This window comes from Diceros bicornis, chromosome 7 (assembly GCF_020826845.1).
Source record: "Diceros bicornis minor isolate mBicDic1 chromosome 7, mDicBic1.mat.cur, whole genome shotgun sequence".
Taxonomy (NCBI): domain Eukaryota; kingdom Metazoa; phylum Chordata; class Mammalia; order Perissodactyla; family Rhinocerotidae; genus Diceros; species Diceros bicornis.
Window position 1 is genome coordinate 59,260,824 of NC_080746.1, and position 19,303 is coordinate 59,280,126.

Consider the following 19,303-nt stretch of genomic DNA (forward strand, 5'->3'; position numbering starts at 1 on the left):
AGAGCTGAGCCCATAGTCAGTAAGAACTTGTGCGTGGACTTTTTGACTAGTCTGTATTTCCCGCGAGAAGTGTCTTTAAAGCCCTTTCCTCTAAATGCTGTTTGTTTGATTTTTAGGTGTGCCTGCCTGGAAGAGCTGAAGAGTGAACGAGAAGAACATTGTATAGGAAATGAGGACAAGGACTTCTAATAGTCATGAAAACACCCCAAGTGTGGGGGACATTGTTCTAGGTACTTTACACGCAGGAAGTAATTCAGTGCTCACCGCGTCCTGGAAGGAAGTTACCGCCATGACTGCATGTTGCGGATGAGCAAACCCAACCTTATAATGGAGCACTTGATAAGCGATTTGTTGAAGGATATTCAGCGAGTAAAGGATGTCGTTAGGCCATCATGTTCTTTTTCAGCCATCTTTCTGAAGAGTCTAGGAGAGAATTAGTTTCCTTGCTTTTTTCTAGTTTCTAGAAACCACTCACCTTCCTTGGCTCATGGCTGCCTTCTTCCATCTTCCAAGTCAGCCATGGCAGGTTGAGTCCTTCTCACAGCACGTCATTTTGATCTCCTCTTCTGCCTCCCTTCTCCATATTTAAAGACCTTTGTAATTACATTGGACCCATCCCAATAATTCACGTTGATCTCCCTATTTTTAGGTCATTGGATTAGGAAACTTAATTCCATGTCTACACTTTAATTTTAAAATATACTGATTGCAATATCTGAGGGTGTTACCTCTGGAAATATAATAGAATGAAACAATTAGAGGCCATTAGGAAAGTAAGCATGGATGCCTCTTCATTGGCGTAAATTTTTGGGAGCTCCTTGGATTTCATTAATCACACAACAAAGTGCGTACTGATATTAGAAGAATAGGCCATCACTTTTTAAAGCAATTTCCTGTTGCTCATTTTGAGTGGTATTTTAATTATAGGAGTTTTTTTCTAATGAAAAAGGAGTATATTGCATTTTTACTTGTAGATGACTTTACTTATTGAGTGTATCTACTTTTCTAATGTAACTTCAAAACCTGAGTGAGAAAATGAATTTTATATTATTGCTGAGAACTTGGAATTATAAATAAGGAGAAATACCCACAAACGAAAGGAAATCATTTAATTTTGATGATAAGTATGTTTTTCCTATTTGGGAGCTGATCTTCAAACTCTTAAGCCACATTCTTTTAAGCATTATCAATTAAACTGAACAAAAAATTCCTTCTACAATAGTTCTTATACTCAAGACGTTCATTAATTATCTAATTGGATTACTTGGGAATAAATCAAGGGGCGTCCATAGGACACAAAGTGAATTTTTTCTTGATTATCCTTTCCAGAGGCATGAAACCTCCCACTTTGGTGTTTTTTCTGTTGACACTGCCACCGATGTCCTTGTGGGGCCATGCCCACACACAGAGACTCAGAATTCCAAGAATTAACACCCCGTTGGGGAACCTCAGCCAGAGAATCAATTCTTCACCTTTCCTTTCAGTCAAAGGATGGCATTGAGACACAAATTTTGTGGTTTCTCAAGGGCTAGTTTTGCAGATTGGACTTCTAGACACCCCACCCACCTTGGTCAGCTGGAAAACACATCTCTGTATTGGCTCTCCACCATGCTCCTTTACTCCTCTTGTCCCCTCTCCTGATACTTGCTATTGTAACTGCAAAAATAGGGACTTCCATGAGTACTGCAATGCCCTTCTCAGGTTGCTCCCAACACCGTCTCAAGGTGCCAAATGACACTCCATTCACTGTGCTGCCAGGCTGTGTTCAGCACAGTGCAGGGGAGGGGAGTCCCTTCTGGCAAATGCTATGTGTGCAGCCCCACATCATTAAGGTTAATGACCCAAAATCTTACCAGGTCTACCATGAGGGTCATCTTCTGCCTTCGCTTCTCCTTTTTTCCTTGGAATTGGTCTGTGGATCGGATGCCCCTTAGTCCTTTTCCTTCCTCTTTCTCTATCTTAGGCTCCAGGTGCTCACACTGCAACTTTAACCATCTCCCTTCCCTTGGGCTTATCAACTCTTGAAAAATATACACCAGTATTGCATGACATTAGGGGGAGCACTGACTCCTAAGTCCACCACATGTATTCATACTCTGAATCCCAATTTAGGCCCTTGTGCCTATAAAGATAATATTTCTTCAAAGCTGCTTTTAACTTCACAGATTCTATGACATAATGATCTTTAAGGAAACCTATCATACCTCAGAACCATTTTCCTTAAGCAAGAAGTGATAAATGCAATTTATGAACTGACCTCATGGATCAATGGCTTTGTTATTTTCTTTTTCTCTCCACTTCCCACCTCCCTTCCTTCAATATTATTTTTCATGTGATTGTCAAAATTGCGTTTTGAAATAAAGATGTGATCATATTATGTTTTGCTTCCAGTTCTTCAATTCCTGCCTTTAGGATAGATTCCAAAAACTCTTCCTAAAGACTGTTAATCCCCATCACAACCTGTTTCCTCCCTCTAATGTGTTGATCCTCAAATCTACAACCTGGATACGTTCATTTATTCAGCAAATGTTTACTGAGCTCCCACCATGTGGTAGGCACTGTTCTCTGCACTGGAGATGCAGCCAGGAACAGCGTAAGCTAACCCCTGCCCTCATGGAAATGACAGTGCAGCTCTTTGGCCCCAGGGATATGGGCGTGACTGAACCTATGTTTTTGAAGGACCAGTTGTCGACCACAGGTATCCCCACGACTCCCAAGTCTGCCGTAGCTTCCATATAAAGGTCTACCATGGGTAGTTGGGTTTTCCTGCAAGCCCAAATTAAGATGATTGTATTCCCCAATTTCTAAGTAGCTTTCCTGAGGGGCTAAGCAGAGCTCATTGTCTATCTCTTCTGTGGAGCCTGGCATCCACTTGCAAACCAGAGCCTTTCTACCTGTGCCCAGATCAGTGCATTGATGTCGGAGTAAGGGGTAGGCCTTTCTGGTGGGTCTACTTCATCTTTGCACTTACTTCTACTGTAGAAACATGATAAAATCTGGTCCACAAGTGTTTACGGTGCAGTATGCACTGCAGGATGGTTTTGAAAATTATGGACTAGGTTCTCATCTGTAACAGGTATGATATTTTTAGACATCAAAATCCTGGGGTGAAAAAGGTATTTTTATTTTCCAGAATGAATATATATCTCTAATATTTATTAGGTGACATTTATGGATTAACCAATTTGTATGTAATAACTTTTAATCCTAACAACAATCTTCTGCAGTACAGTAGTCCCCCTTATCCACGGGGCATGTGTTCCAAGACGCCTGGTGGATGCCTGAAACCACGGATAGCACAGAATCCTATGTATACTATGTTTTTCCCCAGCTAACTGGCTAAGAGGCAGGTAGTGTGTACAGTGTGGGTAGCTGGGCAAAGGGGTGATTCACATCCTGGGCGGGAGGAAGAGGGTCAGCGAGAGATTTGATCATGCTGCTGAGAATGGCATGGAATTTAAAACTTATACATTCTTTATTTCTGGAATTTTCCGTTTAATATCTTTGGATCTCAGTTTGCTGAATGTAACCTAAACTGTGGAAAGCGAAACTGCAGATGAGGGGGTACTATGCAGATTCTGTTATCCCAGTTTCCGTATTGGGAAACTGAAGCAGAGAAAGATTACGTAACGGAACTCTACAGTTGGGAATGTGGAGGCTGGAGGAGAACTTGGGCGGTAGACCTCAGAAACTGTGTGCATTTTATTTTTATATGAATTCTAAGATTTAAGCAATAAAATGGTTTGATAAAGTTGGCCTTTTTGATAGTTTTGCTCTACGTTGGTGAGTTCTTTCAGATGTCTTTAATTGACTAGCCAGATTGTGCTGATTCAAAATGCCATTGCAATACAATACACGCAGGTGATGTTTATATCTATAATAAGACTTCTTTTTTAAAAAAACCACTTTATTGAGGTATGATAGACATACAAAAAGCTGTGCGTATCTAATGTATACAACTTGGTGAGTTTAGAGGTAAGTATACATCCGTAAAACCGTCACTGCAATCTATGCCATGAACATATCCATCTCCATCTCCAAAAGTTTTTCCCTCCCTCCCTCCCTCCCTCCCTCCCTCCCTCCCTCCCTTCCTTCCTGTCTTTCTCTCGTTCTCCTTCCTTCCATCCCTTTTCTTCTTCTCCTTCTCGTTCCCCTCGTCTTCCTCCTTCTTATTTATTTATTTTTTGTGGTAAGAGCACTTAAAGTAAGATCTACCCTCTTCACAACTTTTGACTATACAATACAGTAACTGTAGTCACGATGCTATACAGCAGATCTCTAGGACTTATTAATCTTTCATAACTGAAACTTGTTACCTTTTGACTGACACCTCCCCATTTTCTCCTCCTTTTAGCTCCTGAAAACCACCATTCTACTCTCTGCTTCTATGAGTTTGACTATTTTGGGTTCCTCATCTAAGTAGTATCATATAGTATTGGCCCTTCTTTGTCTGGCTTATTTAACTTAGCATAGTGTCCTCCAGGTTCATCCATTATGTCACACTCACTGAGAAAACAAGAGAGAAGACTCAAATAAATAAAATCAGAAATGAAAGAGGAGCAATTACAATGGATACCATAGAAATACAAAGGATTATAAGAGAATACTATGAAAAGCTATATGCCAACAAACTTGATAACCTAGAAGAAATGAATAAATTCTTAGTCTTATACAACCTCCCAAAACTGAATCAAGAAGAAACAGAGAGTCTGAAGACTAATCACAAGTAAAGCAATTAAAACAGTAATCAAAAATCTCCCAAAAAAAACAAAAATCCAGGACCAAATGACTTCTCTGGAGAATTCTACCAAACTTTGGAGAAATGGAAGGATTTCCTTCTTTTTAAAGGCAGAATAATATTCCACTGTAAGTAGACACTACAGTTTCTTTATCCATTCATCTATTGGCGGACATTTAAGTTGTTTCCAAGTCTTTGCTATTATGAATAATGCTGCAACGAACAAGGGAGTGCAGATATCTCTTCAAGACCCTGACATCAATTCCTTTGAATATACACCCAGAAATGGGATGCTGGATTACATGGTAGTTCTATTTTTAACTTTTTGAGGAACATTTATGTTTTTATCCACAGTGGCTGCACCAATTTACATTTCCACCAACAGCATGCTAGGGTTCCTTTTTCTCCAAATCCTTACCAAGATATGTTGTCTTTTGATTTTTTTACTTTTTTTGTTTTTGATAGTAGCCATCTTGACAGGTGTGAGGTGATATCTCACTGTGGTTTGGTTTGCATTTCCCTGATGATTAGAAAAATTTGGTAGGAAGGTGATTGAAATGTGCAGCCACGGTTGACAACCACTTAGCTACAAAATCACTCTGATTAGATTCCCGAACTGGAGCTGCTAATGATGTCTGCGTCCAGACGTGCCTCGGAGACCTAATACTTTTGCCATGTTCTTTTCTCCCCAGAATCTTTCTTTTCTCCAGATTCATTTTTTTTTCAGATCCTAGTAACTTGCATACCTTAATGGCAGCAGAAACATTTTCTCTGTCTCATCATGTTTTGTAGTATTTAGAATGTTCCTCAACTGTTGCATTTCTTTGTTGTTTCTCTCCTATTTTCAGGCAGATCAGCTGAATTTTAAAAAAAAATTTAATCTAATTCTTAAATTGATTGCTTTTGTTTTGGTTTTAGGTATAAAGTTAGCACTTTTTGCTGTATTTGAGTGTTTACTTTTCTTTTTCTAGATCTTTCCTTTCAGGGTCAGGTATTTGCTTTTCTAATATACTTCTCCAGGTTTTGTCTTGTGTGTGTTTTCCTATAGTTAGAAATATGAAGCCAAGAAATTCCAGTTCTCTGAAAAGCAGCTAGTGTTCAAAGAAGCTGTGTCTCCCTGGGTTGGCACTCTCCCATCAGATCAACATCTAATCCAATCCTCCTTCTACTGTTTCCTTGGGTCTCCTGGTTTATCTCATTTTGACTGTGCCTTTGTAAGTGAGCATAAGTAAGGCCATCTTGTTACACTAAATGGCCCCAGCCCCTCCTCTGTGTGACTACTCATTGTTCTACACGTACTGTAAAAAAATTCACATGCCCTCCTGATTTATGGCCTCCACTTAAGTATGTACTCCCGAATATCTTCATAAATTAAAACTTTGTTCTATGAGTTTCTCTTCAGGAACAGGCTGACCACAGGCGAGAAACACACCTACCAGTTATCCATCACAGCTGACAGAAAAATGGAACAATGTGATGCCTGGAGCCTGTCACGCCTGGAGACCAACGTCCTGGGACCCCCCTCCTTACTGCTCATTTTCCCTATATAACTGCTTCAAGATTCTGTAATCCTCGAAGGTGGTTTTTTGAGACATTAGTCTGCCATCTTCCCAGTTATGCTGGCTAATTAAATTAAAACTTCCTTTCTTGATCTTTAACTTGTTGTGATTAATTGGCTCAGATTGTAGTGAGCAGAGCAAGCCCATTGCTCCGTAACACCTTCACTTAGAAACAATATAAACTTCTTGACATCCTCCCTGAGGACACAGGAAATACCTGTAACACTACCACTAATAACTGTTGCAAGTTGAAGCTCATCTATATAATACACTTAGTATTTTATACTGATCCTCCTGGTTTTATCCCTTCATTTCTATCCAACTTTTATGGAACCACTTTGTGTACTAGTCTTCAAGGGCTGGTTTAACAAAGTGTTTCCCAATTCTTTTGGAACACATTCTTCCTCTTGGGTAATGACTGTAGTTTGGGCTCTGAGATCTGGCTTCTCTCCATTTGCTAGAATCCTTTAGGCCCCAGTCACTGACTCTAATAATACATTTCACAATATATTTCAGATCTGACTACCTTTTTATTTATTTAATTAATTAATTTATTTTGTGAGGAAGATTAGCCCTGAGCTAACATCCCATGCCAACCCTCCTCTTTTTGCTGAGGAAAATTGGCCCTGGGCTAACATCTGTGCCCATCTTCCTCTACATTATATGGGACGCAGCCACGGCACGGCTTGACAAGTGGCGAGTCAGTGCGAGCCTGGGGTCCGAACCTGTGAATCTGCAGGCTGTGAAGTGGAGTGTGCAAACTTAACAACTATGGCACTGGACTGGCCCTACCTTTTCATTTATACCTGGCCTTTTCATTAATATGACTTTTGTCTTAAGAAAATTCTACTCCTCCTTGATTCCTGAAGCAGTGCTTTTAACAACTCCCCAGGAACTTCTAATGTACAGTCAAGTTTTAGAATCTCAGCTTGAAGGCAGTGGCTCTCAAACTTTGATGTACATCAAAATCAATTGGAGGGCTTTTTAAAACACAGACCTCTGGGCTCCACTCGTAGAGTTTCTGATTCAGTGTTCAGGGTCCAAATTTGCATTTTTACAAGTTCCCAGCTGATGTTGATGCCGCTGGTTTGGGGGATCACACAGTGAGTAGCTTTAGGGTGTTTACTGATTTAGGAATATTTGCAATGTGAGAATCATTTTAATTAACTGACACATAGGAAAATATAATTTTTGGCTTTATAAATAGAGTTTTCTCCTGCACCATTATGAAGTGACATGATTGTCTATTCTTACTGTTTGGTGCCCCATTCATAATTTTTAAGTCTATCTTGTTTGCTTGCTAAATTACGAAAACTAATAAAAGAAAAATAATTTAGGGACGGCCCGGTGACACAAGTGGTTAAGTGCGTGCGTTCTGATGCGGCAGCCCAGGGTTCGCTGGTTCGGTCCCGGGCGCCCACTGACGCACTGCTTGGCAAGCCATGCTGTGACGGCGTGCCATATAAAGTGGAGGAAGATGAGCACGGATGTTAGCCAGGGCCAGTCTTCCTCAGCAAAAAAAGAGAAAAAAAGAAAAAAAGGGAGGAGGATTGGTAGATGTTAGCACACGGCTGATCTCCTCACCAAAAAAAAAAAAAAAAAAAAAAATTGAAAATATATTGTATTTCAGTATGGAAATGCTCAAACACCTATACTTGAAGACATAATAAGAAGGAGGCTTACATCTATTCCTGGATTCCCTTGAGAATCATTATGAATTCAAGAAAATCAAATGCAGAAAATGCTGTGTTTCGTAACTCCTAAAATGCTATCAGCAGAGATGTTTTTCAGAAGTTGATTTTTTTGCACTGGGGAATAATATGATTAATTTATGGGCAAAACAATGTACATTTTTCTACGATTTACACTGTTACATTTCCAGAACATCAATTGTATACCAAAAAACATGCAATAATACTTGTAACTATGTGTATAATTGAATGCGGTGTCAGCTTGGAATATTTAAACACATTTTCCTCAACCATGTCCTGAGGTCATTGGAGAGGCCAGGGACAAGCTTGCAAGTAGCCTAGCTATGTTGCTTAATATCAATAAGTATCCCCATACAAAAGTGATCCAACAGAACTAACTTCAGGTTTCAAAATGCTCCTTTGGTTAACAACACCTTGGTTGAGAATTAGAACTTCAGGTGATCTAATCACTGGGCCGTGCCCATGATTAGATTAGGCTCTCTGGTCAGACGTTATCATAATCCAATGAATCCAGAAGTCCCGGAAGTCTCCTCCCACTCTGACGAGGTCACTCAGTATAAACCCCGTTCCTGTTCTTTGCCGCTTCACTAGCTGAAAGAGCTGTAGCCAGGTGGTCGTTCCCCTGACTTCGGAGTCCCCGCAGCCACTGAAGCACACACGTCTCATTGCAGTCCCAAGTGCCCGCCGTCATGTCCTCCTCCCCGCTCAGGGTGGCTGTGGTGTGTATGAGCAACATGAACAGGAGCATGGAAGCCCACGGCATCCTCAGGAAAAACGGCTTCAGGGTCCGGTCTTTCGGAACTGGATCTCGTGTGAGGCTCCCAGGATCGGCGCCCAATCTTCCCGTGGTTTACGATTTCTCAACCACATACAAGCAGATGTACAACGACCTTCTCAGGAAAGACAGACAACGCTATACCAAGAATGGAATCTTACACATCCTGGGAAGAAATGAGCGAATCAAGCCCCGGCCAGAAAGATTTCAAGAGTGCAGCGATGCCTTCGATGTCATCTTTACCTGTGGGGAGAGCGTCTACGACCGAGTGGTGGAAGACCTGTGTGCCAGAGAGCAGGAGACCTTCCAGCCCGTGCACGTGATCAACGTGGACATCCAAGACACCCTGGAGGACGCCACCCTTGGAGCCCTGCTCATCTGTGAGCTCTGCCAGTGCCTCCAGCAGGCGGATGACATGGAGGACAGTCTGGATAAGCTGCTGCTGGCAGTGGAGGAGAAAAGAGGAAAGAGCTTTCTTCACACGGTCTGCTTCTACTGAAGAGCTGAGCCCATAGTCAGTAAGAACTTGTGCGTGGACTTTTTGACTAGTCTGTATTTCCCGCGAGAAGTGTCTTTAAAGCCCTTTCCTCTAAATGCTGTTTGTTTGATTTTTAGGTGTGCCTGCCTGGAAGAGCTGAAGAGTGAACGAGAAGAACATTGTATAGGAAATGAGGACAAGGACTTCTAATAGTCATGAAAACACCCCAAGTGTGGGGGACATTGTTCTAGGTACTTTACACGCAGGAAGTAATTCAGTGCTCACCGCGTCCTGGAAGGAAGTTACCGCCATGACTGCATGTTGCGGATGAGCAAACCCAACCTTATAATGGAGCACTTGATAAGCGATTTGTTGAAGGATATTCAGCGAGTAAAGGATGTCGTTAGGCCATCATGTTCTTTTTCAGCCATCTTTCTGAAGAGTCTAGGAGAGAATTAGTTTCCTTGCTTTTTTCTAGTTTCTAGAAACCACTCACCTTCCTTGGCTCATGGCTGCCTTCTTCCATCTTCCAAGTCAGCCATGGCAGGTTGAGTCCTTCTCACAGCACGTCATTTTGATCTCCTCTTCTGCCTCCCTTCTCCATATTTAAAGACCTTTGTAATTACATTGGACCCATCCCAATAATTCACGTTGATCTCCCTATTTTTAGGTCATTGGATTAGGAAACTTAATTCCATGTCTACACTTTAATTTTAAAATATACTGATTGCAATATCTGAGGGTGTTACCTCTGGAAATATAATAGAATGAAACAATTAGAGGCCATTAGGAAAGTAAGCATGGATGCCTCTTCATTGGCGTAAATTTTTGGGAGCTCCTTGGATTTCATTAATCACACAACAAAGTGCGTACTGATATTAGAAGAATAGGCCATCACTTTTTAAAGCAATTTCCTGTTGCTCATTTTGAGTGGTATTTTAATTATAGGAGTTTTTTTCTAATGAAAAAGGAGTATATTGCATTTTTACTTGTAGATGACTTTACTTATTGAGTGTATCTACTTTTCTAATGTAACTTCAAAACCTGAGTGAGAAAATGAATTTTATATTATTGCTGAGAACTTGGAATTATAAATAAGGAGAAATACCCACAAACGAAAGGAAATCATTTAATTTTGATGATAAGTATGTTTTTCCTATTTGGGAGCTGATCTTCAAACTCTTAAGCCACATTCTTTTAAGCATTATCAATTAAACTGAACAAAAAATTCCTTCTACAATAGTTCTTATACTCAAGACGTTCATTAATTATCTAATTGGATTACTTGGGAATAAATCAAGGGGCGTCCATAGGACACAAAGTGAATTTTTTCTTGATTATCCTTTCCAGAGGCATGAAACCTCCCACTTTGGTGTTTTTTCTGTTGACACTGCCACCGATGTCCTTGTGGGGCCATGCCCACACACAGAGACTCAGAATTCCAAGAATTAACACCCCGTTGGGGAACCTCAGCCAGAGAATCAATTCTTCACCTTTCCTTTCAGTCAAAGGATGGCATTGAGACACAAATTTTGTGGTTTCTCAAGGGCTAGTTTTGCAGATTGGACTTCTAGACACCCCACCCACCTTGGTCAGCTGGAAAACACATCTCTGTATTGGCTCTCCACCATGCTCCTTTACTCCTCTTGTCCCCTCTCCTGATACTTGCTATTGTAACTGCAAAAATAGGGACTTCCATGAGTACTGCAATGCCCTTCTCAGGTTGCTCCCAACACCGTCTCAAGGTGCCAAATGACACTCCATTCACTGTGCTGCCAGGCTGTGTTCAGCACAGTGCAGGGGAGGGGAGTCCCTTCTGGCAAATGCTATGTGTGCAGCCCCACATCATTAAGGTTAATGACCCAAAATCTTACCAGGTCTACCATGAGGGTCATCTTCTGCCTTCGCTTCTCCTTTTTTCCTTGGAATTGGTCTGTGGATCGGATGCCCCTTAGTCCTTTTCCTTCCTCTTTCTCTATCTTAGGCTCCAGGTGCTCACACTGCAACTTTAACCATCTCCCTTCCCTTGGGCTTATCAACTCTTGAAAAATATACACCAGTATTGCATGACATTAGGGGGAGCACTGACTCCTAAGTCCACCACATGTATTCATACTCTGAATCCCAATTTAGGCCCTTGTGCCTATAAAGATAATATTTCTTCAAAGCTGCTTTTAACTTCACAGATTCTATGACATAATGATCTTTAAGGAAACCTATCATACCTCAGAACCATTTTCCTTAAGCAAGAAGTGATAAATGCAATTTATGAACTGACCTCATGGATCAATGGCTTTGTTATTTTCTTTTTCTCTCCACTTCCCACCTCCCTTCCTTCAATATTATTTTTCATGTGATTGTCAAAATTGCGTTTTGAAATAAAGATGTGATCATATTATGTTTTGCTTCCAGTTCTTCAATTCCTGCCTTTAGGATAGATTCCAAAAACTCTTCCTAAAGACTGTTAATCCCCATCACAACCTGTTTCCTCCCTCTAATGTGTTGATCCTCAAATCTACAACCTGGATACGTTCATTTATTCAGCAAATGTTTACTGAGCTCCCACCATGTGGTAGGCACTGTTCTCTGCACTGGAGATGCAGCCAGGAACAGCGTAAGCTAACCCCTGCCCTCATGGAAATGACAGTGCAGCTCTTTGGCCCCAGGGATATGGGCGTGACTGAACCTATGTTTTTGAAGGACCAGTTGTCGACCACAGGTATCCCCACGACTCCCAAGTCTGCCGTAGCTTCCATATAAAGGTCTACCATGGGTAGTTGGGTTTTCCTGCAAGCCCAAATTAAGATGATTGTATTCCCCAATTTCTAAGTAGCTTTCCTGAGGGGCTAAGCAGAGCTCATTGTCTATCTCTTCTGTGGAGCCTGGCATCCACTTGCAAACCAGAGCCTTTCTACCTGTGCCCAGATCAGTGCATTGATGTCGGAGTAAGGGGTAGGCCTTTCTGGTGGGTCTACTTCATCTTTGCACTTACTTCTACTGTAGAAACATGATAAAATCTGGTCCACAAGTGTTTACGGTGCAGTATGCACTGCAGGATGGTTTTGAAAATTATGGACTAGGTTCTCATCTGTAACAGGTATGATATTTTTAGACATCAAAATCCTGGGGTGAAAAAGGTATTTTTATTTTCCAGAATGAATATATATCTCTAATATTTATTAGGTGACATTTATGGATTAACCAATTTGTATGTAATAACTTTTAATCCTAACAACAATCTTCTGCAGTACAGTAGTCCCCCTTATCCACGGGGCATGTGTTCCAAGACGCCTGGTGGATGCCTGAAACCACGGATAGCACAGAATCCTATGTATACTATGTTTTTCCCCAGCTAACTGGCTAAGAGGCAGGTAGTGTGTACAGTGTGGGTAGCTGGGCAAAGGGGTGATTCACATCCTGGGCGGGAGGAAGAGGGTCAGCGAGAGATTTGATCATGCTGCTGAGAATGGCATGGAATTTAAAACTTATACATTCTTTATTTCTGGAATTTTCCGTTTAATATCTTTGGATCTCAGTTTGCTGAATGTAACCTAAACTGTGGAAAGCGAAACTGCAGATGAGGGGGTACTATGCAGATTCTGTTATCCCAGTTTCCGTATTGGGAAACTGAAGCAGAGAAAGATTACGTAACGGAACTCTACAGTTGGGAATGTGGAGGCTGGAGGAGAACTTGGGCGGTAGACCTCAGAAACTGTGTGCATTTTATTTTTATATGAATTCTAAGATTTAAGCAATAAAATGGTTTGATAAAGTTGGCCTTTTTGATAGTTTTGCTCTACGTTGGTGAGTTCTTTCAGATGTCTTTAATTGACTAGCCAGATTGTGCTGATTCAAAATGCCATTGCAATACAATACACGCAGGTGATGTTTATATCTATAATAAGACTTCTTTTTTAAAAAAACCACTTTATTGAGGTATGATAGACATACAAAAAGCTGTGCGTATCTAATGTATACAACTTGGTGAGTTTAGAGGTAAGTATACATCCGTAAAACCGTCACTGCAATCTATGCCATGAACATATCCATCTCCATCTCCAAAAGTTTTTCCCTCCCTCCCTCCCTCCCTCCCTCCCTTCCTTCCTTCCTGTCTTTCTCTCGTTCTCCTTCCTTCCATCCCTTTTCTTCTTCTCCTTCTCGTTCCCCTCGTCTTCCTCCTTCTTATTTATTTATTTTTTGTGGTAAGAGCACTTAAAGTAAGATCTACCCTCTTCACAACTTTTGACTATACAATACAGTAACTGTAGTCACGATGCTATACAGCAGATCTCTAGGACTTATTAATCTTTCATAACTGAAACTTGTTACCTTTTGACTGACACCTCCCCATTTTCTCCTCCTTTTAGCTCCTGAAAACCACCATTCTACTCTCTGCTTCTATGAGTTTGACTATTTTGGGTTCCTCATCTAAGTAGTATCATATAGTATTGGCCCTTCTTTGTCTGGCTTATTTAACTTAGCATAGTGTCCTCCAGGTTCATCCATTATGTCACACTCACTGAGAAAACAAGAGAGAAGACTCAAATAAATAAAATCAGAAATGAAAGAGGAGCAATTACAATGGATACCATAGAAATACAAAGGATTATAAGAGAATACTATGAAAAGCTATATGCCAACAAACTTGATAACCTAGAAGAAATGAATAAATTCTTAGTCTTATACAACCTCCCAAAACTGAATCAAGAAGAAACAGAGAGTCTGAAGACTAATCACAAGTAAAGCAATTAAAACAGTAATCAAAAATCTCCCAAAAAAAACAAAAATCCAGGACCAAATGACTTCTCTGGAGAATTCTACCAAACTTTGGAGAAATGGAAGGATTTCCTTCTTTTTAAAGGCAGAATAATATTCCACTGTAAGTAGACACTACAGTTTCTTTATCCATTCATCTATTGGCGGACATTTAAGTTGTTTCCAAGTCTTTGCTATTATGAATAATGCTGCAACGAACAAGGGAGTGCAGATATCTCTTCAAGACCCTGATATCAATTCCTTTGAATATACACCCAGAAATGGGATGCTGGATTACATGGTAGTTCTATTTTTAACTTTTTGAGGAACATTTATGTTTTTATCCACAGTGGCTGCACCAATTTACATTTCCACCAACAGCATGCTAGGGTTCCTTTTTCTCCAAATCCTTACCAAGATATGTTGTCTTTTGATTTTTTTACTTTTTTTGTTTTTGATAGTAGCCATCTTGACAGGTGTGAGGTGATATCTCACTGTGGTTTGGTTTGCATTTCCCTGATGATTAGAAAAATTTGGTAGGAAGGTGATTGAAATGTGCAGCCACGGTTGACAACCACTTAGCTACAAAATCACTCTGATTAGATTCCCGAACTGGAGCTGCTAATGATGTCTGCGTCCAGACGTGCCTCGGAGACCTAATACTTTTGCCATGTTCTTTTCTCCCCAGAATCTTTCTTTTCTCCAGATTCATTTTTTTTTCAGATCCTAGTAACTTGCATACCTTAATGGCAGCAGAAACATTTTCTCTGTCTCATCATGTTTTGTAGTATTTAGAATGTTCCTCAACTGTTGCATTTCTTTGTTGTTTCTCTCCTATTTTCAGGCAGATCAGCTGAATTTTAAAAAAAAATTTAATCTAATTCTTAAATTGATTGCTTTTGTTTTGGTTTTAGGTATAAAGTTAGCACTTTTTGCTGTATTTGAGTGTTTACTTTTCTTTTTCTAGATCTTTCCTTTCAGGGTCAGGTATTTGCTTTTCTAATATACTTCTCCAGGTTTTGTCTTGTGTGTGTTTTCCTATAGTTAGAAATATGAAGCCAAGAAATTCCAGTTCTCTGAAAAGCAGCTAGTGTTCAAAGAAGCTGTGTCTCCCTGGGTTGGCACTCTCCCATCAGATCAACATCTAATCCAATCCTCCTTCTACTGTTTCCTTGGGTCTCCTGGTTTATCTCATTTTGACTGTGCCTTTGTAAGTGAGCATAAGTAAGGCCATCTTGTTACACTAAATGGCCCCAGCCCCTCCTCTGTGTGACTACTCATTGTTCTACACGTACTGTAAAAAAATTCACATGCCCTCCTGATTTATGGCCTCCACTTAAGTATGTACTCCCGAATATCTTCATAAATTAAAACTTTGTTCTATGAGTTTCTCTTCAGGAACAGGCTGACCACAGGCGAGAAACACACCTACCAGTTATCCATCACAGCTGACAGAAAAATGGAACAATGTGATGCCTGGAGCCTGTCACGCCTGGAGACCAACGTCCTGGGACCCCCCTCCTTACTGCTCATTTTCCCTATATAACTGCTTCAAGATTCTGTAATCCTCGAAGGTGGTTTTTTGAGACATTAGTCTGCCATCTTCCCAGTTATGCTGGCTAATTAAATTAAAACTTCCTTTCTTGATCTTTAACTTGTTGTGATTAATTGGCTCAGATTGTAGTGAGCAGAGCAAGCCCATTGCTCCGTAACATCTTCACTTAGAAACAATATAAACTTCTTGACATCCTCCCTGAGGACACAGGAAATACCTGTAACACTACCACTAATAACTGTTGCAAGTTGAAGCTCATCTATATAATACACTTAGTATTTTATACTGATCCTCCTGGTTTTATCCCTTCATTTCTATCCAACTTTTATGGAACCACTTTGTGTACTAGTCTTCAAGGGTTGGTTTAACAAAGTGTTTCCCAATTCTTTTGGAACACATTCTTCCTCTTGGGTAATGACTGTAGTTTGGGCTCTGAGATCTGGCTTCTCTCCATTTGCTAGAATCCTTTAGGCCCCAGTCACTGACTCTAATAATACATTTCACAATATATTTCAGATCTGACTACCTTTTTATTTATTTAATTAATTAATTTATTTTGTGAGGAAGATTAGCCCTGAGCTAACATCCCATGCCAACCCTCCTCTTTTTGCTGAGGAAAATTGGCCCTGGGCTAACATCTGTGCCCATCTTCCTCTACATTATATGGGACGCAGCCACGGCACGGCTTGACAAGTGGCGAGTCAGTGCGAGCCTGGGGTCCGAAACCTGTGAATCTGCAGGCTGTGAAGTGGAGTGTGCAAACTTAACAACTATGGCACTGGACTGGCCCTACCTTTTCATTTTATACCTGGCCTTTTCATTAATATGACTTTTGTCTTAAGAAAATTCTACTCCTCCTTGATTCCTGAAGCAGTGCTTTTAACAACTCCCAGGAACTTCAATGTACAGTCCAAGTTTTAGAATCTCAGCTTGAAGGCAGTGGCTCTCAAACTTTGATGTACATCAAAATCAATTGGAGGGCTTTTTAAAACACAGACCTCTGGGCTCCACTCGTAGAGTTTCTGATTCAGTGTTCAGGGTCAAATTTGCATTTTTACAAGTTCCCAGCTGATGTGATGCCGCTGGTTTGGGGGATCACACAGTGAGTAGCTTTAGGGTGTTTACTGATTTAGGAATATTTGCAATGTGAGAATCATTTTAATTAACTGACACATAGGAAAATATAATTTTTGGCTTTATAAATAGAGTTTTCTCCTGCACCATTATGAAGTGACATGATTGTCCTATTCTTACTGTTTGGTGCCCCATTCATAATTTTTAAGTCTATCTTGTTTGCTTGCTAAATTACGAAAACTAATAAAAGAAAAATAATTTTAGGGACGGCCGGTGACACAAGTGGTTAAGTGCGTGCGTTCTGATGCGGCAGCCCAGGGTTCGCTGGTTCGGTCCGGGCGCCCACTGACGCACTGCTTGGCAAGCCATGCTGTGACGGCGTGCCATATAAAGTGGAGGAAGATGAGCACGGATGTTAGCCAGGGCCAGTCTCCTCAGCAAAAAAAAAGAAAAAAAGAAAAAAAAGGAGGAGGATTGGTAGATGTTAGCACACGGCTGATCTCCTCACAAAAAAAAAAAAAAAAAAAAAAAATTGAAAATATATTGTATTTCAGTATGGAAATGCTCAAACACCTATACTTGAAGACATAATAAGAAGGAGGCTTACATCTATTCCTGGATTCCCTTGAGAATCATTATGATTCAAGAAAATCAAATGCAGAAAATGCTGTGTTTCGTAACTCCTAAATGCTATCAGCAGAGATGTTTTTCAGAAGTTGATTTTTTTGCACTGGGGAATAATATGATTAATTTATGGCAAAAACAATGTACATTTTTCTACGATTTACACTGTTACATTTCCAGAACATCAATTGTATACCAAAAAACATGCAATAATACTTGTAACTATGTGTATAATTGAATGCGGTGTCAGCTTGGAATATTTAAACACATTTTCCTCAACCATGTCCTGAGGTCATTGGAGAGGCCAGGGACAAGCTTGCAAGTAGCCTAGCTATGTGCTTAATATCAATAAGTATCCCCATACAAAAGTGATCCAACAGAACTAACTTCAGGTTTCAAATGCTCCTTTGGTTAACAACACCTTGGTTGAGAATTAGAACTTCAGGTGATCTAATCACTGGTCGTGCCCATGATTAGATTAGGCTCTCTGGTCAGACGTTATCATAATCCAATGAATCCAGAAGTCCGGAAGTCTCCTCCCACTCTGACGAGGTCACTCAGTATAAACCCGTTCCTGTTCTTTGCCGCTTCACTAGCTGAAAGAGCTGTAGCCAGGTGGTCGTTCCCCTGACTTCGGAGTCCCCGCAGCCACTGAAGCACACACGTCTCATTGCAGTCCCAAGTGCCCGCCGTCATGTCCTCCTCCCCGCTCAGGGTGGCTGTGGTGTGTATGAGCAACATGAACAGGAGCATGGAAGCCCACGGCATCCTCAGGAAAAACGGCTTCAGGGTCCGGTCTTTCGGAACTGGATCTCGTGTGAGGCTCCCAGGATCGGCGCCCAATCTTCCCGTGGTTTACGATTTCTCAACCACATACAAGCAGATGTACAACGACCTTCTCAGGAAAGACAGACAACGCTATACCAAGAATGGAATCTTACACATCCTGGGAAGAAATGAGCGATCAAGCCCCGGCCAGAAAGATTTCAAGAGTGCAGCGATGCCTTCGATGTCATCTTTACCTGTGGGGAGAGCGTCTACGGACCGAGTGGTGGAAGACCTGTGTGCCAGAGAGCAGGAGACCCTTCCAGCCCGTGCACGGATCAACGTGGACATCCAAGACACCCTGGAGGACGCCACCCTTGGAGCCCTGCTCATCTGTGAGCTCTGCCAGTGCCTCCAGCAGGCGGATGACATGGAGGACAGTCTGGATAAGCTGCTGCTGGCAGTGGAGGAGAAAAGAGGAAAGAGCTTTCTTCACACGGTCTGCTTCTACTGAAGAGCTGAGCCATAGTCAGTAAGAACTTGTGCGTGGACTTTTTGACTAGTCTGTATTTCCCGCGGAAGTGTCTTTAAAGCCCTTTCCTCTAAATGCTGTTTGTTTGATTTTTAGGTGTGCCTGCCTGGAAGAGCTGAAGAGTGAACGAGAAGAACATTGTATAGGAAATGAGGACAAGGACTTCTAATAGTCATGAAAACACCCCAAGTGTGGGGGACATTGTTCTAGGTACTTTACACGCAGGAAGTAATTCAGTGCTCACCGCGTCCTGGAAGGAAGTTACCGCCATGACTGCATGTTGCGGATGAGCAAACCCAACCTTATAATGGAGCACTTGATAAGCGATTTGATGAAGGATATTCAGCGAGTAAAGGATGTCGTTAGGCCATCATGTTCTTTTTTCAGCCCATCTTTCTGAAGAGTCTAGGAGAGAATTAGTTTCCTTGCTTTTTTCTAGTTTCTAGAAACCACTCACCTTCCTTGGCTCATGGCTGCCTTCTTCCATCTTCCAAGTCAGCCATGGCAGGTTGAGTCCTTCTCACAGCACGTCATTTTGATCTCCTCTTCTGCCTCCCTTCTCCATATTTAAAGACCTTTGTAATTACATTGGACCCATCCCAATAATTCACGTTGATCTCCCTATTTTTAGGTCATTGGATTAGGAAACTTAATTCATGTCTACACTTTAATTTTAAAATATACTGATTGCAATATCTGAGGGTGTTACCTCTGGAAATATAATAGAATGAACAAT

General features: G+C 41.0%; 1 protein-coding gene and 1 pseudogene across 1 annotated transcript; both read left to right on the plus strand.

Moving 5' to 3' along the window:
• The first annotated feature begins 8,698 nt into the window (after positions 1-8,698).
• Positions 8,699-9,283, plus strand: LOC131407951 (RNA polymerase II subunit A C-terminal domain phosphatase SSU72 like protein 3-like). The gene has a single exon (XM_058544541.1). It carries the CDS (start codon positions 8,699-8,701, stop codon positions 9,281-9,283), a length of 585 nt encoding a protein of 194 aa, XP_058400524.1.
• Positions 9,284-17,964: 8,681 nt separating this feature from the next.
• LOC131407952 (RNA polymerase II subunit A C-terminal domain phosphatase SSU72 like protein 3-like) lies at positions 17,965-18,549 on the plus strand (annotated as a pseudogene).
• Positions 18,550-19,303: the final 754 nt, after the last annotated feature.